Raw genomic sequence first — 27,811 nt, 5'->3', positions numbered from 1 at the left:
AAGCGCTCTCTATCCCCTGAGGTTCCACTGAAGCCAAAGGCTCCAAATCTGATTGCTCAGTACCTTAGAATCTCTGTTGGTCTCCTTGCCTCGAAGCTCTCCCCCACTCTGCTGTGTCCTCCACCGGGATGTCCAAGTGATTGTCCAGAAGCACACATCTGGCAGTGCTACTACACTCCCTGTTTCCTCCAGGGTCAGATTGCTCACTCTTCTCTTTAAGGCCCTTCGCAAGCTAGCGCCGGCCATCCCTCCGACCCTCTTAGATATCAGTCTCTTTTACATACTCTGGCCCAGCCATGCTGGCTTTCTTGTTGTTGCTCATGTGTTGCTCTCCACCATCTGTCTCCATTTTTTTTAAACTAGATTCTTCCCAAAGCCTAGGATACATTCCCTTCCTCATCACCACCACTCGGCATCCATGGTTTCCTTTAAAGCTCCCCTCAAGGGGTACTTCCTGCCCGAGGCCCTTCTTGATTCTCCCCAGTTCCTAGGGCTGTTCTACACATCTCCCCCCTGCCCCCCACCACCCCCAGTGATCTTGTGTCTCTTTTGTGTCTGTTGTTTACAGAATTATAGCCTTATATAGGCATGCCTTGTCTCCCTCATTAGACTCTGTGCTCCATAAGAGCAGTGTCTGTTTCATTTTTCACTTTGTACCCTCTGGGCCAAGCACAGTGCCTGTCACGTAGAAAGCACAAAATGAAAATGTAGAGATTGATTGTGGGGAAGCTACCCTTCATTTTCCTTTCCCTTCAGAAGTACTTTGAACTGCAAGCTATCCTGATTACTGCAGATTACATGTATCCATTCGCACAATATTGCCAATAACTTGTTTTTTCTTTGACACCCAGATTATAGACAGTTGGACAAAAAGAAGAGGATTCAAAGGCATTCTGTGCTTAATCCAAAGCAGCTGGTTAGGAACCTGAGTTCAAATTCAGCCTGAGATTCTTACTAATTGTCTGACCATTTAACCTCTCTCAAACTCACTTTCCTCATCGGTAAAATGGGGACGATAATAAATGCACCTAATTTGTAGGATTGTTGTGAGAATCAAATGAGACACTGCTTTGCAGACCTCAAAGTGTCATATAGATGTTAACTGTCATTGTTGTAATTCATACCTAAATATCCTTGGGACACCTATGGTTTGAATCTCAGTATTTCAGAGTGATCATTTTGCCTTGTAAGATCTTTCAAATGGAGAAGTATGTAAAGAAAAGGGCTGTCAAAGATCATCTAGTGCAAGCCTCTCATTTTTCAGATGAGGAAACTGAGGCTCAGAACGGTTAACAGCCTTCGACTAAGAGCATTTTCTCTTTTGTTGACTTTTTCTTTTCATTATGGCCTTACTTTCCCCTCCCAGGGAATCATCAGATATGTCGTCTGGGCAACCAGCAGCATAGCTTACATTGCCAGTGGGACCAACCTGTCCGCTACCACCGTGGAGATATCTTTGAAAATGTAGACTCTGTTCAGGTGTGTTCCTTCTCAGTCTCTTCACTACTTCTGAGCTTCCTGCATTTGAGAGAACCTCCCCTTTCACGCTTTCCTCATAGCTCAGTTGGAATTTGTTCATCTCTGAAGTTTAGAGCAATTTTAGTAAAATTTTCAGCAGATTTGGATTATTAGTTATGACTTCCGAAGCCAAATATTGTTGGATTACAGTGACCAGTATTACCTCTTTGCAGCCTGAAAATTCACTACAGAAATGCTTTCTCATGATCAGCTTCATTCTTCATTTCATCCTTGTGTCCTTTCTTGGGAGCACTGGGTGGGAGTCAAGATTGAGGTGTTTTGTTTTGTTTTGTTTTTTAAATTAAAGCCGCCATCTTCCCCTCTTAATCTGGCAAATTAAGCACTGTTGATTATAAACTTGGAAAGGGAGCTAGTTGCCATTAAGCCTTTTCTCTGGATTCATCAGCCATCAAAATCATTTGTTTTGTTGCTGTAGCCCCCAAAGCCAACAAAACATTACCAACATCAGTCAACGTTTATTCAACATCTGTGTGCAAGGCATTGTCTTTGCCATTAAAGATGTGTCGAGAAGTATGAGAAATTCCCTGCTTCGTGGAATTTACAACCTAATTAATTGGAGAAACAGAATCTAGTGAAATAATATTGCAGACAGAAGGAAATCGCAACTAAATAGAGGTATGGTTCACAGTTTCTTCTTAGGGAGGCAAATAAAAAAATTGGTGGAGTTTGTTTTGTGGTGTGTCCAGTGGCAGAACTAATTTCCAGTGGCATTCAGTCATCTCATGTTATGGTGGTAGTGATAAGCACTTGAAAAAGACCACTATGAAAATCAGTGTAGCTTCTGGTCTAACATCTGTTACAGAGCACACGGATTTTGAAAAATGTCATGAAGAAGTCAATTAGACTGCGAATTAAACCAGCATGTACTTTAAAACTCAATGTCTTCGATGTTAAAGTGGTTCTAGGGCAAGGTAGAGGAAAAATATATATGTATATTTTTTAAATGCGATCCAGGAGTAAGAAGCAATTGTGGTAAAGGGCTTGTAGACTATATACCAAAGCATCAAGCATATATATGTTGAATGAGACATGACAAGCACCAAAAATTAAATTGAATTTATTTTAATAGACAGGAAAACATTGGTTGGGAGTCATTTCTAAATTTAGGGGTCTTTGTGCTGTCAGACCATTGACATTAGAGATCAGACTCAGTGGCTAACTAAAGAATATGAGAAAAAGATAGGCAGCACAGTTGAGGCACCTCTGTTTAACCTGACCTATTTAAACAAGTTATTGAAACAGAAAATTGGGAAGTGGATAAATTGACATTGGTAAAGATTATCACCATTTCCTAAGGATGTTTAATTGATACAAATCAATCGCTACAGTGAAGAGATGATGAAAGACAATACTGATTTTGAACATGAAGGTCATGAAATCTTGGGGTGAGCAGGAGAAGATCAGTGAGGATCATCAGCTGAGATACAATGAAAAGCAGTGGAGGGAGAAGCAAGTTTTCAGAAAGCTTGGTGAGAGACACAATTAGGAAATCATCCGGAACACACTTTTAAGGCTAGAACTAGAAGGAACAAGAAGAATGGAAAAGATCTGCAAAGATTTCTATAGTGAATTCTTTTTTCCTTCACTGGCAGTGGATCTGCCATATTTAGACAATATCACAGCGTGTGTGTTACATAAGCAAGTGGAAATTGCACGCAGGAAGAAAAATCGAAAGGAGTAGTTGGACTAGACCAAGTATGCACAGGGGTTCTGTACTGGAAAATTGTGAGCATGAATGAAAAGAGAATTCAAAGGTTTGGAAAATATCTTAAGTCTTATTATTATGAAAAAAGATGAGGGAGGATAGGGCAAAGATACTTACATTCCAGTAATCCCATCTCTATAGACTTGGACAGTGTGTTTGGTGAAAGTGTGAGAAGAGTATAGGTAGTCTTTGACAGGTCATTCTCTAGCAGATCACACCTTTATCATCACCCATTGATTGAAAGGTGAGCAATCCCACCTGTTATTGACTATAAAAAAGCATTTCATTCAGAAGATCAAGACGATGTCTCAGCATCGTGTGTCAGAAGTGTACGAATCATACAATATTCCCTGAAAGGTAAAAAAGAGATAACTTTGATCCCCTGGATATTAATATTAAGAAAGGGAAACATAAGTGTTTGCCACTTTCACGGAGGATGGCCGTCATAGAGGCTAAATGGAACAAGAATTCCTTGTAGACAATGAGGCCCTCTGGATACTCTTGTTTATGAATAAAATTGTGCTGACTGTATTAGACTCTGAAATATTGCATGGCCTCCTAAGTGAGATCCATAATCACTCAAAAGAGTTTAGCTTAGCTATGCACACAGAAAAGCCAAGTGGACGAAGAATGCCTGTTTTTTAGACCAGAGTATCCGACTGGATGACAAACCATGCAACAGTCCTAGATGCTGCCCATGACAGTGAGTTGGGCCTAGTCTTAGGCATTGGTGAAGGAGAGTAGGCTGTATTGCCTTGAGGACATTTTAGGTTGCTTTTAATGATCCCCAGCTTCTCCATGAAACAAAAACTCCTCTTTTGTAGGAGTATTCTTCTGGTAAGGGTTTATGGCTGTGAATAACAGCAGTCTTTGAAGAATTAAAGTTGAGGTAGATAGTCTCCGTAGCATGTGTCCTTTGGTATTTGCCCATCAATCTGGGCTGTCAGTGCAGAAAACATTAAAGCAAAAGGTCTCCTGGAGGGCTAGAGAAAAGCTCACAGTGGACAACATTACATTGCCCAGAAGGATGAGACTGGAAGAGGAGGTGTGTTTGTCTTAGAGGGAGAGAGGGAGATACTTGAGGAAGAGCCCTGGCACTCTGATGGCACCCACATAGTGTCACTCTTAACAGTCTGGGAAGGAGCTTAGCATTTGGGAGGACTCCATCTTGAGTATTTCTGGGAGTACAAGAACAAGAGTCACACAGGATGGGAAGGTGTGGCTGGGTTACAGTTTGTACCTGCGGAGCGGACACTCACATTGATGAGATCCCAGCTCCACCAAGGCATGAAAACGAAGGTGAAATGGGGAATTAAATCCTAGGCTCTCAAGATAGGGAAGAGGTCATAAAAACAACCTTGTCTACCCTCAGTCTAATATTCCTGGCAAGCCATCATCCACCCATGTTTCTGTAATTGACCAAGTCTCCTATTTAGCCAGAGACTGAATGTGATGGAGCTTAGTCATAGAAAAGAAGCAGAAGAGAAGGACAGCTGTACCCTGTTTTTCTCTTACCCTTTGGCAAGGCTGATTGGAAACTGAGTATAATTAGGATTTATCCATACTTGCTTTCTGTGTATCACTCCTAAGGAATATCCCAAAAGAAGCAATATGCACCATTCATTCCCTTTTAGATAGATATATCTAAGAACTATATTTGTGGAATCTGGTTTCTCACAAGAGTTTTCATATTTACCAACTTTAATGGTCACTTTTAAACCTTAGTCATGACCTGTGAAAATCTCTCCACCTATGTGAGAGATTTTCATATATCTGTGTGGATTTTTTAAATGCATTTTTTATTTCACCCTGCCATAGAGCCATCCCTTAATATAAAAATGAAAAAGGCAGGGGTGGGGAAACAGCTCAATAAAACTAACTAATACATTGGAAAACTATTATGTACCAGGCTCCAGATCCTTCTGGAAAGTGCCTTCTCATAGCTCATCTTTGGGGCAAAATTTGGTCTTGCAGTTTCACACTATTCCATTTCAATTATTTTGTTTGTTTTTTTCTTTTACATAGTAGTCATTGTATATGTTGTTTTCCTAGTTCACTTCATTTTTCATCAGCTCATATAAATCTCCTGTGCTTTTCTATATTTTTCATATGCATTGTTTCTTATAGCACAGTAATATTTTATTACATTTATTCTGTTGCTGTGTTTAATACATTTTTATAGCCTATTTAGTCATTCCCAAATCAGTGGTTATCTGATTTATTTCTAGGTCTTTGCTGCTACTGTAAAAAGTGCTGGCTGTAGATATTTGGGTATATGTAGGGCTTTTCTTTAAGCATTTGTGTTGTAGTAGAATCTCTTGAGTCAAAAGGTATGGACTTTTAGTCACTTTCTTTATGTAATTCCACATTGTTTTCCAGAAGGTTTGGACCAATTCACAGCTCTCCAAACAGTAAGTTAGTGTTCCTGTCTTTTTATAATTCTTCTTTTGTTTTGATTTCACCTCTTATTTTATTCTCCAGTTTGGCGAAGATTCCTCAACTTCCAGTATGATGTCTGTGAATTTAGATCTTCATGAAAATCAGAGTGATCTCAGCCATTCCTCCAAGTCTTCCCCTGTGCCCCATTCTGTTCTCTGGGTTTGGGGCATGGAATCAGATGCATATAGGGTAAGTACAGAGCAAACCTCTTTTCTGAAAGCAACATTATTTAACTACTGACATTCAATACAGTTCAATAAAATGCACACCTTCAAAGTCTTCTATTAGCCATATAAAATTTAAAAAAAAAAAGACCTCACAGTCGCTTAGGATTAGAGTCTTGGTGGACGACAGGTGAAATAAGTCTAATATATAAATAAGCATGATACCGTACGTACCCAGTATGACAAAGCAGAGGCCCAGAGAAAGTGATAGGAGAAATCTGATGAAGGAGAGATAAACCACTTACTTTTTATAGAAGAGTTTGTACTTCTGGTTCTGGAAGGAAGAGGATTTTTAAAAATTGATGCCTTTTGATTTTCATATCAGATTTCCCGTTTCTAAATATATTCCTCCCTCATCCACACAGTGAGCCATGTCTTGTAACAAAAATTAAAAGAGATTAAAAAAAAAAAAAAAACCCCAACTCAACAAAATCAACTAACCTATCAACCATGTCTGACAATATAGATGCGATATTCTATACAATGATCTCCCACCTGTGGCAAAAGAGGTGTATTTTCTTCTCATTTCTCTCTTACTGCTATTGATTGTTTTTGCATCACCTTCGGTTGTGGACATGTCCTTCCTCACTCCCCTTCCCAGGGGAGGCAGAGTTTTGCTGTTTGGTTATGGTTGGGTTTTAGGAGGGGAAGCAGTTTGGCCTAACCAAGTCGAGACATCATTCATGCCTGATCGTCTCCGTGACAGGCCTCACCCAGAGTCCCCCACTTCTGCAAAGAGGGGAGACAGGACATTTTCTCACTCTTCTTGGCTCCTCTTGGTCACGATTAGCCGGAATTCTTTTTAATGGTTATTCACAAGGTTTTCGTGCTTCTACCTCCTTCTTCCATTGCTTCTGCCAATTCTTTATATTCGTTGCTTTTTACAGTGCAGGATTCTTTGACATTTGTGTACCACAGTCCCTAGTTGATGGATATCGATTTTATTTTAAGTTGTTTGCTGTTACAAAATGTGCTGCAGTTAATATTTTGGCATATATGGGACCTTTCTGTCTTCTACCTCCTTGGGAGATATGCCTAGCAGCGATGATATCTTTGAGTTCAAAGAGTATGTCTGTTTCAGTCACTCTGTTGAACATAATTTCAAGTTGCTTTCCAGAATGGTTGGACCAATACACAGGTACACCAACAGTAGAGAGCCTAGCAAGAGAAAGGTTTTTAAGTCAGAGATATTAAGGGGAATGTGTTCTAGCATTGGGGAGGAGCAAGGGGTGTTTTAGGGAGGCAGCCTGTGCAAACATATGGAACGTGGAAAAGGAACCCTACAGCTGGGGTTGGAGGCACACTTTTGGGGAAGTTGAAGATGGTGAATCTCGAGCTCGGGACTTCTAAGCTGTAGCAGGCTGAGCCAATTGGGTGTCCACAGTAAATACAACATTAATATGTATGATGAGCCCGTAGGAACGGTGGGAGGGAGGAGATGGGACCACCAGTCCAGGTTGCTTAAGGAAGGGCCAAGGGACCCAAATTGGAAAATGGAACAGGCCAAAGTTCCTGGCTGTTCAGAGTGGTACTGGGCCTGGTAGTGGCACTTGTGCTTCCAGCTTGGGCAAAATAGGGAGACCAGAGACAGACAGACAGAAGAAAGGAGAGGCAGAGGGAACTGCAGGATGATAGCAGGGATCAGTGATCCAATTTGAGTTTTTAAAGGAGGGGAATGTGGACTAAGGTTACTGCGGTAGATTGAAGCCAGATTACTCAAGTACTGGGCCAACAAGGTTCTGGAGAGCCACAGAAGGTCTTTGGGAAGGAGGCTGATATTGTCAGAACTGGCAGATGTGTAAGGTATGGTTTGGAAAAGGGAGAGACTAGAGTCAGAGAGAACATTTATGGGGCTATTTACAGCAGTCCAAGTGTTGTGTCCTGCCTTAGCCTCAGTTACCAAGAGGAGGATATTATCATCAACAGACATAGGAAAATGGGGAGGGAGCGTGTGTGTTTGGGGCAGAGAGATAAACAGTTGCATTTTGGACACGTTGAGTTTGAGTTATCAGAAGGACATCCAGGCAGAGACATCTGGCAGACTTAGAACAGTGGGCCTGGAGCTCAGAAGGTTTCTTTGCTAGTCCATTGTCAGCCCTGGGAACTGGGTGCACAGAGCTGCAGATACTTCCCCTGAGGCCATGGCAGCAGATGCAGTCAGAGGAATTGTGTACAGGGGCTGAGGACAGAACCTTAGGGGACGTCTACACATGGGAACAGGAAGAGGAAAATGAACAAGCAAAGACCAACAGGGGTCAGATAGAAGGAAGAGCCAAAGGGAGTGATATTACCAAGGGTAAGGAAAAAGTATCATAAAAGAATGGATAAGTGCTACACGAAGAGCCCTGAGCATCATCAGTCACCTTGCCAATGACCTTGGCCCAGTACTTAGCTCTGCATCCTCTAAGCCTCCAAAAGTTTGTGGAGAGGGTTATAGAACTTGAATTTGTTCTATTACCATAGATACAGAAACATAAAAATGATCTGGTCAGAAAATATGTGTGTTCGTTCCTCCCCTACCCTTGCCTCCCCATGGATATTTCATGGCATAGGAAATACTAATGATGCCAGTCATCATTTATTTATGTAGCACTTTGAAATTTGCAAAGTACTTGATGTGCATTTACCCATTTGATTGACAATGCCTTTGCTCAGACAATGCCTATCAGCTCAAAACTGAACTAAGAGTATGACATGCTGGTGTTAATAGCGTTCTACAAGAAGTAGTCTTTTCTCTTGTCTTAGTCTATTTTTGTTACTTTATCAGTTCACTTTGGGAGGTTAATGAGAGAGTTTATTAGGATAAACTGATGAGAAACTTCCTTTATTAGGACAAGCAGCATATTCTGTGGCCCAAAAGAACAGACTGTGCAGAAAGTTACCCCGCAGTCCCTCCTGGTGATGAACTGCCAACATATTTCTTACCTCCAGAAAACCGAGGACTCAGGCAAGTGATGAGAGAGTGAGCAAAGCACTTGATTCTGCATGATTAGTAACCTGACCACAAGCAGGCAATTTCATTGAGATTGCCAACCTACACTTAAGAAGGGAAATGTTTGCTCCTCTAGAGATCTAAACCTTGTTACCTTTTCTTGTGGCAGGACTCATACAGAGCTGGATATGGGCCTTTTGGGAGGAGAAGCCCGTTCCCCTGACTGCTCCTCTGCCATTGGCCTCCGGAGCAGCCGGACTCCGTACCTCGAATTCAAAGAACTAGACAGTCATCTGGATCTGAAATTCAAGATGCCAGATGACTACGCACGACAAGTAAGGCCAGCTTCATTTGACGATAGCAGCTTTTGTTCTGACTGGCCTTTCTTTACTGTCCTCTCCAGCAGAGCAATGCGTAGGACCAAATGCTGAAGCAGAGGGCCACAAACCCTGGGGCTCAAGGGAAGACGAGAAAATACTCAGGTTCCACAAATGCCTAAGGGCTGTTCCTGAAACTGTAGCTTGGTTCCCAAGCTCCTTCCTTTTGACCCCAACATCAGAAGGCCCAAGGTGTCTGTCTCTGTCTCCCCAGCCTTTTGAACCATCAGATCCCAGATCTGGGGAAGTAGTTGGAGAGTGATGGAAGGACAGCTCTCTCTTAAGGTCTTATTTTACCTGAAGTAAGAAAAGTAGCACATGGGTAGCATATGGTATGAAAAATATTAATGCTGGTGTATGTAGAGAGAGTTCTACATACATAAAACACTGCCGAGTGTCGAGGAGTGGAAGTGAGGCAGTGGCCAAGGCTAGCTAGATGGCAGCATGGTGCTGCCCAGTCACCCTCATAAAAACAATACTAGTTACATAGCAACAGAGAAGCAGTGGCAAATTGATATAATGCAAACTAAGGATATGAGTACTCGGGGTGATGCAGAACAAAGAAATGATAGCTAGGAAGTGGGATTGATCACAGACGCATGTTAATGAGAAGTATGACTGTGAGACTGTAGGCTTCAGATTAATATCCAGAAAGGACCCCATTTTTATCATAGCAGGTGTTGAATGCAGTTTTATATAAAATATCTCACTCATTTCTTGACTTCCAGGCCATCTGTGGATAAAGGCATAGATAGGATAGCTTTCAGTGTTGCAGATAACACATAGCTGGAAAAGCAAGCAGAGTCAGGATCCAAAAAGATTGCCACAGGCTAGAGCATAGAAATGCATCAAAGATGAAATCAAGTCTTAGACTCACATTCAAAAAATCAACTTGGTAAGTTCACGATTTGGGAAATTTGATTAGGTAGCAGTTGTCAGAAAAAGTCCTGGGACTGTTGCAAACTCAGTATGAGTCGTTGATGTGATGTGGCCCCAAAAAGTTGATGCTGTTTTATGCTGCATTAAAAGAAAAGGCTGCAAAGAAAAAGAATCTGAAGGTAAGGTGGGGAATTCATACTTCATTAGCTTCCAGGAATAAGGAGGTAAGAGTCCTTTCATCCTCTGCCCTGGAGTGTCGTGTTTAATCCCAAGCACTTTAGGAAGGAGGTCGGTTCATCTGAAGAGTATCTAGAGGAGGGCAACCAGGATCATGAAGAGGCTTGCTCCATGTTACGTGAGGATCAGTTCAAGGAACTGGGGACATTTAGCCTGGAGAAGATAAGACTCAGGGAACGTGAGAGTTGTCTTTGTATTGAAGTGTTTGAAGGACATTCATGTGAAAGGGGATTTGACTTATTCTTTTGAGCTTCAGAGGGCAAAACCAGGAGGAGTGTGGATAGAAGTAACAAAATGAACTTTGGCTTGCTATCAGGACAGACTGCCCAGTGAAAGTGGTCTAACAAAGGAATGGCAGCCTCAGGAGCCATTGGGCTCTCCCTCACTGGGGGTCTTCAAGCAAAGCCTGGAGGATCAGAGAAGACTGGGTATATTATAGAAGGATAGGACTAGATAACCATTGAATCCCTTCCAGCCATAAAATTTTGTGATTCCAGCAAAAGCAGAGATATGCTCAATCAACTTAATGATTTCTTTTTTTGATAAGTTTTTACTGATAAACCTTTGTTTTTACATCACCTGCATTTCTCAATTTATCCTTCCTCCCTGCCATTACTCACCCCCCCAAAAATTTCTTTTTTGTTTTTGTTTTTTTGATGAAACAATTAGGGTTAAGTGACTTGCCCAGGGTCACACAGCTAGTAAGTGTCAAGTGTCTGAGGCCAGATTTGAACTCAGGTCTTCCTGACTCCAAGGCTGGAGCTCTATCCACTGCACCACCTGCCCCTCCCAAAAAAAATTTTTTTAAGGAAGAAGAAAGATTACAGCAGTACTGGCAAACATATCAAAAAGTCTGCTGCCATCAGTAGCGTTTCATACCCATAGTCCCACAACTGTGCAAAGAAGGTGGGGAGGGAGGTGTGTCTTCTCATATCTTTTCTCTGGGGCCATGCTTGATATTCATTTTCAATTGTTTTGTTGTTTTTCTTCTTTCCATTCATATTGCTATACAGTTTGATAATTTCTTATCAGAAGAGCCCTGAAAAACAACCATTTTTTAATCATCATATTGCCCTTGGCATCAATGCTTACATGTCAGTGGGCATGCTCCTGCTAGTATATTCATGCTACAGCAAGAGCATGGAATTTAGAGACAGAAGGGCCGTTAGAGCTGATCAAGTCTTACCCTTTTGCTCAAGGTCACCAACGGCGTAGCAGAGCCACGACTTGAACGTGGCCCCTTAGATTCTCAATCCAGGGCTCTTTACCGTACCACCGATCCAACATTGTAAACGTTCCTGATCACTCACATATACACGGTTCTTTTAAGGTTTACAAAACGCCTTCTTCACTATTCAAGGAAAGTGGTTCAAGTATTATCGCCATTTTATGGATCAGTGAACTGAAGCCCAGAGAAGTTAAATGATGGCCCATGTTCAGCCATCTGGTATGTGTCTGAAGTGGGACTTGAACTCATGTCTGTGGATTTCTGGTTCAGTAGCCTTTCCATTACGTCCTGCTGCCTCTCCCCTGTTTCTGAGAAGCCTGTTTCAAGAGACTCTCCCTTCAGGAGGCAGGCAGTGTGGTGTAGTAGAAAGAATGCCAACTCTGGAATTAGAGGGATTGGCTTCAAATCCCGTGCATGACACTACGTGTAATCACTCTGGATCTCAGTTTATTCATCCCCAAAATGATGAAGTTGGACTAGCTGGCCTGAGGCCTGTCCCTTCCTGCTCTCAGTCAATGGTCCTACATCAGTATGGCAGTATGCTTCGTTTTTATCTCCAAAAAATCTTTTAAAGTTTATTCCTTGTTGTTTTAAGTGTCAGCTTTGTGCTTTTCAGATTTTGCTTTCCCGTATTAATAACTATACTATCACAGAGGAAGAAATAGGAACACTCTTATTTCACGCCATCAATAAGGTGAGTAAAGATTGCCTTCTTACTTGGGAACCTGAGACTCAGACCCTTGGGAATGCCAACCAAAAGCCAAAAGTTGAACTTAATAAAATCCAATCTGGACCATGGCGAGTATGCTTCCACTAACAGGAATCTCTGGGCCGTGTGTTTGTTTTTTTCCTTAGCCAAATGAGCCTTTGTGGTTCATGTTCAATGAAGCTGGACTCTACTGGCGAGCCCTGGGGAACAGCACGTTTGCCATCGCCTGTTTGCAAAGAGCGTTGGATTTGGCTCCCCCTCAGCACCAAGACATTCCTCTTGTGAACCTAGCCAACCTTTTGATGCACTATGGCCTTCACCATGAAGCTAGTAAGCTGCTCCTCCAGGCTCTGGCAATCAATAGCTCTGAGGTGAGGCTTTCTATTTCTTGGGAACTTTACAGCATGTTTACTGACCTACCCACTGGTGCATTTTTCTGAGCAGGGCCTCTGATTTGCAGAAGCTGTATGGATCAGACAAAACATGTTTGTGTGCATTTGTGCATGGTCATTTGTTTCCTTTATAAAATAAATGGAGATTGTGTTGGTGCAGTTTTTTTAAAGATAGGTTTAAGTGAGGATAACACAACAGAGTACTGCCACCTCTCAGAGCTGCAATCTACATCAGTTGGAGTTTAATACCAGTACTCATTCCATTTATTTATTTATTTATTTTTGGTGAGGCAATCAGAGTTGTGACTTGCCCAGGGTCACACAGCTAGTAAGTGTCAGGTGTCTGAGGCCAGATTTGAACTCAGGTCCTCCTGACTCCAAAGCTGGAGCTCTATCCATTGTGCCACCTAGCTACCCCCAGGACTCATTTTAAAGCTTGGTTTGGAGCCAAGCTTGGCCGAAAAGAAAAGGTGTTGTTGTTGAGTCATTTCATTTGTCTCTGACTCTTCCTGACCCCATTTGGGTTTCGTATTTTTGGAGGTTTTTGGCAAAGATAATGGAATGGTTTGCCATTTCCTTCTCCAGCTGATTTTACAAATGAGGAAACTGAGACAAGCAGGGTTAAGTGACTTGCACAGAGTCACACAATAAATGTCTGAGGCAGGATTTGAACTCAGGAAACATAGGTCTTCCTGACCCCCAGCCCAGCATTATATCACCTGTGCCACCTAGCTGCCAAGAAAAGATGAGGAAGTCTTTATTCATCTGTGGCCCTTCTTCTCTAACCTGCAGCCCCTGAAATGTTAAACCATTTCTTGTATTTGACAGGCGAGTGTGCACTTAAACTGATAAAGTAGCTAGGGTCTCAATGTGTAGGAGTGATGCCCTCAAAGATGCATAAAAGATGGCAAGAGACAGCGTGGCATGGTTTTTTTTTGTTTTTGTTTTTGTTTTTTTAGGTAGTTGGGGTTAAGTGACTTGCCCAGGGTCACACAGCTAGTAAGTGTCAAGGTCTGAGGCCGAATTTGAACTCAGGTCCTCCAGACTTTGGGCCGGTGCTCTATCCACTGCACCACCTACCGGCCCATCGTGGCGTGGTTTGAAGACCAGTCGATTTGAAGTTAGAGGGCTGGCATTTCCATACAGCCTCTGGTCACTTCTTGGCTCCAGGCCTCAGAGTCTTCATCTCTTAAATGAATCTGTCTGGACTGAAACATCTCGAAGGCCTCTCCCAGCTCCATATCCTTGGATTCCATTTTTTTTTTTATTAAGGAGAAATCAACTAGTACAAGAAGGGTTTTCCCCCCTGCTATAATATACAAGTTTGCTCAATTGCAAATTTTAAAAAGTTCTGGACTCCTACTTCCTGCTGCAAATCAAATTGCCAAAGAAATTACAAAATAAGGAACAAGCACTACAAGATATGGTAAAGAGAGCCCCTTCCCCCTAAAGAAGAAAACTTCAGCCCTCAAGTGGATTTTTGAGGCTGCTTCTTTGAGTTAATTTTCAGAGTTAATTTTACCCTCCCTGGGGGCTGGGAGGAAGAGGAATGTGGCAGAGAGAGAATCAACGCACTCTTCTCCAGAGATTTTACCCATGAGATTCACTGTCTATCCAATCTCTTCTCCACTGGGGACCTTCCCCTACTCTACTATAGTGCATGTCAAGTCAGTTTAAGGGCACAGACCATTTTTACCGCTGTGCAAGGGAATTTCAGGATCTAAGCATTCCACAGATGAGGTAGATTACTGCACAGCCTTATGCTTGTTAACTTGGCTTGGTGCAGATTTAAACATTCATTTGTCTCTTCTAGGCTTTCCCCTATTTCTAGGCACTGGGCTCCTCTTTTGCACTGACTTTGGAGTTTGCTGGCCATTTTTTCTAATTCACCTGACTTCCAGCCTATACCCAAGTCATTTTTTTTGTTTAGTTCCTTAGATTCCCTTGGAAAAGTAGTGTCTTTTTTTTTTCTTTTATGGATCCCAAAGACGCCATTGTGGCTTTCTGTTGACATCGCATTTCTCTCATTTGACTGAAGCCTGACTCAGCTAATGTCTGATTAATCTTTCCTCTGCCCTTGGGTCCAGGAGAGCTAAGTCACCAATCTGGATTCTGGATCCTTCCCAGGGTTCATACTGCTCTTCTTTCTCCAGAACTTTTCTGAATCCAAAGGGCCTCCAGAAGTTCCAGTTGCTTCACAGTAAATAAATAAGGTCTCCTTCAACTTGAATTGCTTGTGCCCTCCAGGAGCCTAGCATTGTGTCAGTCCTAGGAGTTTTGGAGTCCATCTACAATGACTGAAGGAGAGGATTTTCTTTTAGGAGGAGTAGGGGAGAAGAGTTGCTATGAACAATAATAACTCCATAGGTTTGATTAGAGATGTAGATGAAGTTAATAGCTAAACTTTATTGTGTTTACTTTGACAGTTCTATGGGGTGTTACCTGGGGAAACATCAGGAAAAAAGTGTGGAGTATAAAGCATTGAACATACAGAATATAGCTGCTGTTTCTGCTAACCAGACTGAGTGCCCACATAGCCTCTGGGGACCAATTTTTTTTTGCCTCTTGTCCTGTAGAGTTTGCCAATAAATTGAGTAATCAAAACAATATGGCAAATGAGACAGGATGAATAATCATTGAGAAGGCTGTTTGGAAAATGAAAACTCTCTCAAGTCAGTGAAGTGAAGGGAAGTGCAGGCTCATTTCTAGGTCAGAAACTGACCACCAGTGCTTGGAGCAGCCCCTCAAGCCCCTCCACTGTGCATGAATGAATACTTTTGGAAGGTCACGTCACTGGAACTCTCTGGAGGAGTTGTGAGGCAATATTTTTTTCTCCAAACATAGTGGCATCTTAACATAATAAGGCAAAGGCAATCCATGAATGCTAATTCCCATTTAATGAAGTAATTGGCTGCCCCAGCCCATTAGTATGGTCATTATTCTGGCTAAGTGTTAATTGCAGCACTTAGTATCTTTGTGCAACTCTGAAGATGCTTTGGAAATCCAAGTGTCATGCTTAATTGTGGGTTGGGATTTAAGCCACTAAATAATATTTAAACTGTGATCCAAAGAGAACAGTGCTCACAGGGGCAGAGCCAAGATGGCGGACGGAAAGCAGTGACTTGCTAGAGCTCTTCCCCAAACCCCTCCAAATACCTACAAAAAATGGCTCTAAACAAATTCTAAAGCAGCAGAACCCACAAAAAAAAAAACAGAGTAAAACAAATTTCCAGCCCAAGACAACCTGGAAGGCTAAACGCTGCGCTGTTGACAGGAGCACAGTTTGGCGTGGGCGCGCAGGCCGCAGCAACCCTGGAGCAGGCCTCAGAGGACTGAATCGCAGGCAGCTGTGGCAGTTTCCAGACTTCTCAACCCACGAACACCAAAGACAGCTTAGAAGGTCAGTGGGAAAAGTCTGTTACTGCAGTGAGAGAAGAAGCTAGATCTCAGTCGCCCCGAGGGCAGCGGCTGGCTTCTGAGCTTCTGGCCCACAGACTGAGGGGGAATCAAGTGGCTGATCAGAGGGGGATTGCAAGGATCTCTTTGCCAGGGCCAAGGCAGGAATCTCTTGCTTTGCCCGTGCTTGGATCTGGGTCCCAATTCTGAGGGGCAGTCCTGGGGTGAGGAGGAGCACTGGCGTGGTGGAGCTTGTTGTGGAGGTAGAGAGGAAACACCTCGCCCCTTATCACACCACCTTGGAAGAACTGAAAATTTTCAGGTCCCTAGAAGTATCTCTGAAAACAGATGTACAAACCCCCGAAGCTTGGGACAGTACGTTCTCCACATTGGAAACAGACTCTTACCTTAACAAAGAGTTTAAAACTCAAGTAATTGGTTGGGATCATGAGCAAGCAGTGCAAAAAGGGTCAGACTATATTATCTTACTTCGGTGACAAAGAAGATCAAAACATACAACCAGAAGAAGACGACAAAGCCAAAGGTCCTACATCCAAAACTTCCAAGAAAAATATGAATCAGTCCCAGGCCTTGGAAGAGCTCAAAAGGAATTTTGAGAAGCAAGTAAGAGAAGTAGAGGAAAAACTGGGAAGAGAAATCAGAGTGATGCAAGAAAATCATGAAAAGCAAGTCAACAGCTTGCTAAAGGAGACCCAAAAAAATACTGAAGAAAATAATACCTTAAAAAATAGCCTAACCCATATGGCAAAAGAGGTCCAAAAAGCCAGTGAAGAAAAGAATGCCCTAAAGAGAACAGTGCTCACAGCATGAGCTAAAGTCAGGAGAGTTTTGCTGTCCTTCGCTTTGTTACAGTGAGACGTTTCTAATGAGTTAATACCAGTGTATTAAATGTCAGTTTACTGCCATAAAGCTGGATCGATGATGGCACAAATTCTGTTTTCACATTACACTTCTGTCCCAACTAATTGAATTACTGTTGGAGAAAGAGGAGAGTGAGCAAAGGTCAATGAAGTAACGCACAGGTCAAAATTCAATTGTGCTGCTTTCAAGTATTGAAGTTTTTAATAACGCCATAATCTGGTGTACAGTAATACATTGAATTGTTAGCGTGAGTACCTAGTGGGATTTTATATGGCCTTCTACCTCAGTTTTTCTCCCTTCCCGTTCCCCAACCTCTCATTCCATGGGCAAAGATAGGAGGAAAAAGAAGAATCTCTTGAAATAGTTTGTGCTTAGTGCCTTGTGTGGGGCTGTGTATTATGAGAACTAAATAGAAACATTCTCAGAAACCATCCTTTAAATGGTGATTTACCCACATAATCACAAGAACATTAGGTATGGATTTTTTTTAAAGGTGAATGGCTCACAGATGAAGATTGTTGGCCACTCCTCAGCATTAAGGTATGCCCTGTCGTCCTGCATTTAGGAACAGCTAGTGCTGGTGAAACGGCCATGGATTCCAAACTTTCTTGGGAAGCCTGCGTATTCCAGGGAAAGAGGCCCAGTAGATGTTTTAGAACTGGAAGGAAAAAGGAATTCCCTACCTTACTTACTTTGGGTTTTTTTCCTTTCTTTTCAGCCCCTGACCTTTCTGAGCCTAGGAAATGCCTATCTTGCTTTGAAGAACATCAGTGGGGCGATTCAGGCCTTTCGGCAGGCTCTGAATGTGACGACCAGGTGCCTGGAGTGTGAGGGCAGCCTGAAACTGGTCCGCTGCATGCAGTTTTACCCGTTTCTGTATGCCACCCCCTCATCCGCGTGCAGTGGTAAGCAGCTGCCAAGCACTGGCCGGGAGGCGAGCTGAGGCCAGCTGGCCTGCCTGCCAGCCTTGCTGGGATGGACAGGCCGGGGGGTTTTCTCCTGAGAGTTCCCTGCTCTTCATGATGACCATAATTAGGACAATTATGGAAAGTTTGCAACTTAGAGTTTCTCACCATGCAGCAAAACTAGAGGGTGAGGCTTCAGCCCAGGTCTTCCACCTGGAATGGCGAAGTGCTTAGCAAACCCTAAAACCTGCCCTTTAAAGGATGAGGCCAAGAGCTGCCATTTCATCTTTTCAAGTCCTAAATTGTGAGGAGAGAGTGTTTCCTCAGTCCAATAACCGGAGGTGTGTGTATAAGGACAGGGAGAAAGCCCAGTATGCCTTAGACAGCCGAACTTGAACTCATGCCTATAAAGAGGAGAGCTCTAGTGCAAACTCATTCATCAGAGTCTCTTTTATGCTTACACACTGAGAAGGAATCATTTCTTGCTTTAATCTTCATTCTGTAAAAATCATGGTTGAGGGGACCCTTTTAAGAACATCAGGCAGCCAGTTTCCTTGTGCACTTGAAGTGGGCTCAGATTCGTGAGCACAGAGCTATTTGTGGTCAACTTTAGAGACAGATGTATGATCCTACAATGATGGATTTACCACTACTTTTTTCTTGTTTAGATCCACTAGCCCAGTTGGTCTTTGTTTATTTTTGAGGCCTTTCAGTTTAAATTTTGAAAATGTATGTGAGTATCTGAGTGCAAAAGAAATAGACAGCTGGTGAAGAGGCTTGGTTAGAAGCCAAACCAAATGTCATATTAGTGACTAAGAACTTTTTGTAATTGCTTGGATGCATGGAAGGTGGTGGTAAACTGGCAGCATGAAGAATCCCTGCTATGGAAAGCAGTCCTCGAATTGTAGAACTGGAAGCCATCTTAAATAGCATCCTGGCCAGCTCTCGTTTGACGTATAAGGAGACTGAGTCTCAGAAAAGTTAAGTGATTTGCCCATGGTCTCACCCTAAATCAGTGGCAAAATCAGAAGTAGAACCCAAATCTTCTGACTTCCGTTCACATGCTTTTCTACTCTACAGTACTCCTCAGGTTGTTTATAGACTGCAGTCCAATAGTACAGCCAGTTCTCGCTTAACGTTAAGCGGACCTTTCCACAGACCTCTCCCTCCTCTCTTGGGGCTCCATGTGACCCTGGTATGGAGGATCCGGCATGGAGAGTGACTGGCTGCTGCTACAGCAGGAGCCAGAGCCTGAGCCAGAGCCAGAGGGACCTGCGTGGAGTCAAATCTGCATGATTCAGATGTGTGTTAAGCGAGAACTGTCTGTATTTGAGTTTTAAAATATTACTGTATCTTTGAGCATCCAAAGAAAGCAAAAGACTCAGGAATTGAAAGGTGCCAAAATGTGGGATATTTTAGGATCCTAAAAGATACAACCTGGGCTTTTTAAATTTCTCATGCCTAAGAAGAGCCTTGTGGACAGTCATTCACTGTCTCCCACTGAGCTGCTCATGGAGCGACCCTTCCTTTCTGTACAAGCTGGCAGCTTGTTTTCTCTTGGCGGCGTCACTCTGTGATTGGAAAGAAGGGCCCACCACGGGTGCATCCAGTGACTCCTCTTTCTAAAAGCCATCTTCCTTTAGAAGAGATTGGAATGCTTTTGCCTTAGTATTTCAGTTGTTTGAAATTTTATCTTAATAGCTCTCATCTCCTATGTCAAGAAAAGAAATGCTTTGGTCTTGTACTTTTCCCTGAAGGACATTGTGAAGTCTCTACTTGCCTAGTACAAGAAACATTGCATAGGAAATGATTGCAACTCAGGTCTATATTCAGTCCCCAAGCCCACGACGCCAGCATTAAGTTGGAGCAGTCATGGTAGTAAGCAGTAGTGTGACGAGAGGAGAAGACTTTCCAAAAACCACATCCCTTTCCAAATGATGCTTCTTTTACATTTTGGCAATAAATCCCTTGATGAGGATGGTAGTTTCTTAGCCCTTTTATGGAATGCATTGGTGAATTTTGTGTGAATTTTGAAGCCAGGCTTTTATTGAGCTCATCAAAGAGAAGTCTCAGTATTGGCAGACCTAAAATCTTGGGGTGATCATGATGATAATCCCAGATGTTCATTTAGCTCTTTACAGTTTTCCCAAGACTCACAGATGTTATGCTGTAAATCTATCTTTGCAGCAGCCCTAGGACATAGGGCAAGGAGGAGCATCCCTCTTTCACATTTAAAGAAACTGAGGCCCAGAAAATTTAAGGGTCACAACATTGGTCAGTGGCAGAGCTGAGGCTAGAACACAGGTCTTGGGCATCCTGTTTCACTGTACCCTTTGGAAAGCTGCCAGACTCTGCCACTACCAGCATTTTAGGGCCCTCTACCCTAGCCTTCTCGAGGGTTGGAAATGACTGTCATTGTTGACAGGAAACATGATTTTGGTCTGTGATTTTTTCCTTGACTGAATGTTTGCCCTTTCTCAATCACTCCACTGACCTTGCTCTTTGAACAGGCAAAAAAGCGAAATAGCCTTAAAGACGCCAGGTTCTTATAGTTGACATGAATGAATTCCAGTTCTTTCTGTACCTGGTCCTCTCAGTTCTTTGTGTCTGCCCCCTTAGAGGCTGAGCCATACTAAGTGATGTAGAAAAACCTCACTAACAAGTTAGATTCAGGAAAGGAGCATTTCAGCGCTGTCATTTAATGCTGACAATCAGACGTTTCTATTTGTCTTCTGGCTACCTATTTGAGCTGTTTTCTTTTTCTTGGGGGTTGTTTTTTGGCTTAATTGGAAGATTTAGTAACTTGCTATGGCCTCAGGGTTAGCAAGAGGTAGGTCAGGTCCTGCTTCTGACACATCCTCCCTGTGGGACCCTGAATCTCAGGGCCCAGGCAGCCCTCTTAAGACTCTACAGTTGCACAACAGACCCCAGTCTGAATCAGTCAAGCTGACACACATTTATTAAGCACCTACTGGGGGCCAGGCACTGTGTTCAGCACTAGGAAAAAGGGAGTTGCTTTACAACTGGTTCCCTACATCATTGAAATTCCAGATCCAAACCAACACACATACGCACGCACATAACTTCTTGGCTCTGATCATCATTAGAGGAGAGTTGGAAAAAAACTTCACAGAGTCCACAGCTACACCTTCACCATAGAAAAGCAGAAGTTTTTTTCTACTAAGTATATGTATATATACTGGGTCTAAGATTATTTTTATGTTACATGCAGTCAAATTAGCATTTTAAGACCCAAAAAATAAAGTAAATTTGGAAACTCATTTTTGAATTGTTTTTCTGACCACTTATTAGTTTTGAATGATCACTGTTAGTCTTCCAAACTATTGTCTTAAATATTTATAATAACCCACATATACTTATTGGAGCTCTTCTTTTTTTTTTTTCTTTTTTAGTTTTTAGGCAGTTGGGGTTAAGTGACTTGCCCAGGGTCACACAGCTAGTAGTAAGTAGCAAGTGTTTGGTCTGAGGCTGGATTTGAACTCAGGTCCTCCTGACTTCAGGGCCAGTGCTCTATCCACTGCGCCATCTAGCTGCCCCTGGAGCTCTTTTTAAAACAAATAAATATCATATACCATCTGAGAGAGTGTAAGTTTAGCATTTTGATGGAGAGGCAGTAGAAAATGAAATATTTGTGTATTTTATTGATTTCATACATCAATTATTTTTACAGATTTTACCAGTATACAGGGAAATGGATATTGGACTGTCTGTACAGTTAGTCTCCATAAATAGCTTTTGCAAGTAATTCATTCAGCGTGCAAATAAATTACCTCAAAATGTCATGAAAGAAATAGCAGTGATTCATATTACTTACATAAATCTGCCCAAATCAATGCAAAATTATTTTCTTTTATGATTTTTCCAGACTTTTGTTCCTGAAACTATTTTACAGGTTCAGCATTTTTGGAGAATAGTGCCGTTGTCCGGCTCCATTGTGTGTTTACACTGTACAGTCCAATTATGTTTGTTTTCATCTTTTGCTCAGCCTTAATCAGAGACCAGATAAATCTCTCTTGTGTAGATAGTTTTTATAACCGGATCACTGATTTAAATTCAAGGATCCTAGAAAGAATAATGTGAAAGAGCCATTTTGGATTGTTTTGTTTTGGCAACAGTGAGGAATTGTTGCCTTTGTCTTTGATAAGCATTTCAGTTTGGTGATTGGGAAAGGCATGTTGGTTGTGTCCATTTGATGAAGTCTTTCTGTTGCAATTTCATCAAACGTGTATGTGGAAACAAGCTGGTCACATTCACAAACTTAGACCAGAAAATCTCAATGGAATGTGGTACTTTTTTTTGTCTCCCAAATTAGGTAATACATAGGATGTGTAAACCCTTAAAACAAATGAACAAAAATATTAGCACATGTCCTACTTATTGACCCCCTCCTTTTTTTTTTTTTTTAAATAATGAAGTAAGCTATCTACTCTTTTAAAAGCTTCATTTCAGGGCACAAGATGTCTTACTCTAAAATTCTGGGAGGTAGGGAAGATAGACAACTTGTTACCCAAAAAATCAAGGGAAAAAACTAGTAACCTACTATTCTAATGATCTAGAATTGACAATTTAAGAACCATGTAAGCATGAAAATTTCACTGTACCATAAGGCTCTGCTAATTGGGTAGAGCCCTGGGAGGGCTCACCAGGCTGGAAGTATTAAGCAAGGGTCTATGATTAGTCTAGCTTTCTCTCCTACAAGGACCAGCCTAGCCAAGTCTGGAGGCTCATCACTAGGAGTGTGACCACCAGGTGATAAATGTTTTGGTCACAGCAACTCATGAAGACCATCTAAGGAGTAGAGGGATTGCCATCTGCATCAGTGAAGGGCCTTACCCACACTGGTGAAATAGTGGGTACTTGGAGGGTTAGAAGTAAGTATGAGGATTGAGATTCAGCAAGGATTGAACTAAGGGTCTGGACGGAGATCTAGAGGTGACAAAAGCAGTCACACGCAAGTCAGTAATAATATCGATATAGATATGGTACATTATCCAACATTATTTGACATTTTCATTAGATCCTTCAGCTTGACTTAACCATGGCAAAAGCTATCTGTGGCGTTCCATGGTATTCCATCATGTTTGTAGCATTTGCATGTCATTGCTTCATTTTCCAAGTACTTTACAATTTCTGTTACATTACAAAATGCAGAATTTGTTTAAAGGAGTTCTATTATAATTTCTATTACGTTACAAAATGCAGGACATGTTTAAAGGAGTTCTGTTACAATTTTTGTTACATTAGAAAATGCCCGACATGTTTAAAAGAGTTCTATAACTAGGTGTTGTTTAAAAGAGTCGTCCTATAGTTCTGCCACAACAATAATCACACAACACAGTCATTCAGTTGAGTGTTTTATGTTTCAGTTTTGAAAAATGTAACTTTTGATTTAACTTTTGGGAAGTTTACTAATGTTGGTCAATCTGGGCAACCCTGGAAGGCTTTCCAGCCCCTAATTCCTACTTCTCCATAGAGCATTAGCAACGAAAGGGACCTAAACTTCTCTTCTTGAGTTAAGCAAACCTGTCTTGCCTGTGGTTCAAAGGCCATACTCATTTCTCCTTTTAAGTTGCCAGAGTTTTATGAAGTGGCATGTTTTGATAAGCACTTACACAACAAGCAGATATGCCTTGTGTGTATTCTCCACCTCCCCCTTCTCATCTTTTGACCTTACCTGTGTCAGTGAATTTGTGCTGGCATTAGGGAAGGGTTTGCCTCTCAATCCACAGGTTTGCCACACAGAAGCCTAGCGTTAGACATTGCAGCTCCAGAGGGCCAGGCTTCTCGCCCACTGAGCCACATGGCCCTTTGTTTCTCGTGGGCCAGAGCCGTTCTCTGTGGATAAATGTACTTTGTTCTCAGCTGACCTACTCTAGAGCTTACAGTGCTGGGATATGGAATGTTCTGATGCCACTACACAGTGTGTGGGTTTCGGTCTAATGTATCCATCTGAACTTTCATTGCTGAATTGTACAAGTATGTTCTAGTCATGTGCATGTGCTTTTTTCCAATCTAGTGTGCAGGTGATTTGTTTACCCTGTCTGCATTTCATCAAAATGTATTCTCATAGTGCAGTGTTTCCATATTCAAATTTATTGTTTACATAAATCTTTTCTCTTTCTATGACTTGTTTCATTGCCTTCTGTCCTATTATTTTAGTCTGTGTGCTCTTCGCCCTTGTTTCTGTATCTCCAAAAACGCTTGCAGCTTAAAGCATTTGTGCAAATGATCCAAATTTTGGGGAAGAAAAAAAAAAAAAAAATTTCCTGGCTTCTAGTGCCCCCTTGTGGACTGCCTAACACACACTACCTACAATCAAAGGTTTTTGTTTGCCAGATTCTTCATAATAAAGGTAGACATTTGCCTTAAAAAAAAAATAAATCCTAGTGCTTCCTTTAAAAATGATTTCATGACTGTTAGCATACCATGAGCATGCCCACCTCCCTTTGCTGCTAGCTCCAGGGGTTTGGTGCGTTGGGTTTCTGTCACAGTGCCCCCAAACTCCTGCACCAAACCGGAGGGGGTCTGCAGGCGGAGGCCTATATAATGTTGCTCCAACCAATATCACTTCACAAGAAAGTCGCCAGAGCATTTCATCCGTGCACTAGAACGAGACGACACAGTGAAAGTCCTTTAGCCAATCACTGAAACACAGCTCAGGCAGTCTAATTATGGACCAAACACCTTGAATGTGGTTGTACCCGATGCCTGCCATAGCCTGGATTTCTGTGGAAGCTTTTTGGGCCCAAGAGCTCAAAGTGCTTTCTCAGTTGTTTCTTTCACAAACATCTCATATCAAGTAGAGCAGAGTGAGAGAAAACCCCATTTTGTAGGTGAAGAAACTGAGATCGGGGCGGGGGGGGGGGCAGCGTCATTTAGGTAGAGTCACACAAGCCAGTGTGGAGCTCTCATTAGATTATGTTAGGAATTCCTCTTCTAACTTAGACAAGGTACTTCTAAATCATTGTCATAAAAATGTCATGAAGCAACACTCAGAGGGTCCTCATCCTCATTGTGAAGATGTGGCAAGAGGAGAGAAACATTTGTTTAACGTAGGTCTTCCCTGAGTGCATTCCATGTGATGGGGCTGTGTGAAACTGCAGGGTTCACAGGTCAGGAGGACAGGTGGAAGGTACCTCTGTGGCCATGTAGTGCACATGCAGACATTGAAGTGATTGAAGGGGCCCCATCAATAGCATCGTTTAAGAAACTCAATCCCCAAAATTTGGAATGTAACCTCGACCACCTCCAAGCTTTTCTTCACACCACTGGGCTTTGTGCTGAGGACCTAGCAGTTGCCTTGTGATGTCTTGGCTTAATATTAGGTCTACCTCCTGGGCTGTCCTATCTTTTAGCTTCTTAGGAACAAAATATTAACTCAGCCACCTCTGGTTTTCAGAAGAAGTGAACAGTTCCTGCAGACACGTTTCTTTTCTTCTCAGTGACTCTCCTTTTTCTCCTCTTGGAAGACATCGCCACTCTAAAGGGGCAGCGTGGAGTTATGTATAGAAAGCGCTAGAATGGGATGGTGAAGACCCCAGTTCTGGTCCCACTTCCACCCCATTGACTGGGTGACTGGATGAGGCTTGTACTGATCTAGTACCACAGGCAGATCTTAAGACCTCCAGTTACAGAGCAGGTAACACCCAGCTGTGCGGACAGAGGGCGTTTTCTCCCTGGGAGTCCCTACACCAGAGGAATCACATCCACTCGTGTCATCGTCCCCCCCGTCACCTCCCTCCCCCCCCAAAAAAGATACTGAACTCACACCAATGCTGTTTTGCATTTCAGAAGCTGGCTTCAAGCCTGCCTCTTCCTTTAGAGCAAGTTTACTTTTCCATAAGGTTATTTAACAGAGATCTTTTATTTTAAGAAACTGATTTTGTTGCACCTGTTTAAGATTTTAAAAATCCATCCAGAGATATCAGAACTTTTACATAATTGCTAAGGAGAGACATAGAGAGAGGATGGACTTGTGGGTTCCTTGGGATAAGGAACTTCCAGACAAGGAAAATCCCTCTACAAATGCAAGTTGATACCTTCTCTGCAGCTTATGGTCCAGAGCAGTGCTGTCAAATTCAAATCAAAATGGGGGGGAGGGGGAGAGCGCAGGTAGGTGGTATAGTGGATAAAGCACCTGCAGTGGAGTCAAGAAGACCTGAGTTCAAATCCAGCCTCAGACACTTGAGACTTACCAGCTGTGTGACCCTGAGCAAGTCATTTAACCTGGATTGCCTCACCAAAAAAAAAAAAAAAAAAAACCACCCAAATCAAAATGGGGGCCACTTAACTATACTTAAGGATCCCTGTAGACCACATATTGACTTAGAAAATCACAAATTTGTGTGTTTCTTTTCTTTTCTCTCTTTTTTAAACTAATGCATCAGCACATTAAAGTCAGGGACTACATTTTCATCTGGTTCAGGCCAAGCTTGGGCATGCTGTGGGCCGCTTGTAGCCCAGAGCATTGTGAGGTTAAACAGCTTGCCTGAGGTCACACGGCCAGTATGTGTCAGAAGTGAGAGCTGAATGCAGGCCTTCCTGGTTCCATGGCAGCTGTCTTGCCTTTAGATCACATTGCTCTGTTAAGTGCCATCTTTAAGGAAAGCTAAATTTAGATGTACAGGTTGTCCAGTGGAATAACCTCTCAAGTCCATTGAGGATCACAGCCACAACCTCTGCACCACCTGTCCTCACGAGAGTCTTCACCGTGACTTGGCAACCTATTCTATGGTTTAAACACATTTCTCAGTAAGTCAGTCCTGTTGTAGAAATAACTGCAATATCTTTCAAAAGTTCAGTTTTCCAAAAATGTTGCCGCTTTTAATTCATTCATATCTCATCTTAAATTAACCCCAATAGTTCCAGGGTTAAAAGACAAAAGTAGAATCCTTTATGAAGGATTATGTGTAAGTACTTCCTTTCTCTAATGAAAAGTATCCTTCATTTCATCATCTGCTCCTTGCCACCCTCCTAAAGCTTTACAAGGGAAAAAGAAGACTCATCTCTTATTTCAGGTTTCCAGCAGCAAAAGAACCTTGTGTGTTGTTTGGATGTGGGGTCGTGCTTCTGGCTGCATCGTGCGGCACCCCTCAGTCCTTAGCTGCCTTTTGCAGTTCAGAGCAAACCAATCCACACTTCTGGAAAAACACCTTCAGTCCAATGACCCAAGCCCAGTGTCGTCTCACCTTTGACTGTGTGTTCATCATTAGAATTTCTGACATCCTTGTATCTCAAGCAGACAAGGTTTTTCTAGAATTTTCTAGGCTAGCATCAATAGTGGACTGTATTTTATTACAAAGCCCCCAACTTCTCTAGAATGAATCCTTAACAGCAGAGGCCTTGGTAGTGTTTTAATAATGGAAAATCCCCTTGTTAAATCTCGAAATATTTAAAGTGCGCTGTTGGCAGCACACCAGAGCGCCTCGCCTGCTTTCACACCCTGGGCTTATCATCACACTTATTTTCTGCAGGGATTCCCTGGCTGGGCTCCTGGAGTGGTTAATCCTAATTCTGCCTACTTGTCACTCTACCCCCACAAAATTCAAAATTGCAAGACGATGTCCTTCCTCAGTCTCCGTTGCAAAAAACTTAGCACATCTTTTTTGTAGACTTTCATAAAACAAGAGTCTATACTGATGATTAAGAGAAATAGCGAGGGTCCAATAGTGGTACAGGGAGAGCCTTCACTGCTGACCTTTGGACCCTTTCTTGCTTGTCAGCATGTGTTTGTGGTACAAGAATGAGAAATTCAGAGGGCAACTGCGTTCCAGCCCCACCTGGTTGACTGCATTGCTCTCACTTCCTTTGTGGACTTGGGCAGGTCATCAGACCTCTCTGGGCCTTACTGTCTTCATTTATAATGGAGATCTGACCAGGTGATCTGCAATGGAAAAGCACCCTGATTCTGGCTTCAGATTCCAGCTATGCTCCTTACCTCTGTGAC

General features: G+C 42.4%; 1 protein-coding gene across 1 annotated transcript in view; it reads left to right on the top strand.

Annotated features, from left to right (window-relative positions):
- The window catches only part of TTC17 (tetratricopeptide repeat domain 17), a 123,999-nt gene that overhangs the window by 47,801 nt on the left and 48,387 nt on the right, over positions 1-27,811 (top strand). The window contains exons 11-17 of the mRNA XM_027837747.1: positions 1,367-1,479; positions 5,726-5,872; positions 8,739-8,854; positions 9,009-9,174; positions 12,177-12,254; positions 12,416-12,640; positions 17,658-17,844. Of these exons, the coding sequence (XP_027693548.1) occupies positions 1,367-1,479; positions 5,726-5,872; positions 8,739-8,854; positions 9,009-9,174; positions 12,177-12,254; positions 12,416-12,640; positions 17,658-17,844 (1,032 nt within the window). The remainder of the gene's footprint in view (positions 1-1,366; positions 1,480-5,725; positions 5,873-8,738; positions 8,855-9,008; positions 9,175-12,176; positions 12,255-12,415; positions 12,641-17,657; positions 17,845-27,811) is intronic.

Source organism: Vombatus ursinus, unplaced genomic scaffold, assembly GCF_900497805.2.
Source record: "Vombatus ursinus unplaced genomic scaffold, bare-nosed wombat genome assembly UNPS02014822.1, whole genome shotgun sequence".
Taxonomy (NCBI): domain Eukaryota; kingdom Metazoa; phylum Chordata; class Mammalia; order Diprotodontia; family Vombatidae; genus Vombatus; species Vombatus ursinus.
The sequence above is the reverse complement of the archived record's forward strand: the minus strand, read 5'-3'. Positions and strand labels throughout refer to the sequence as shown.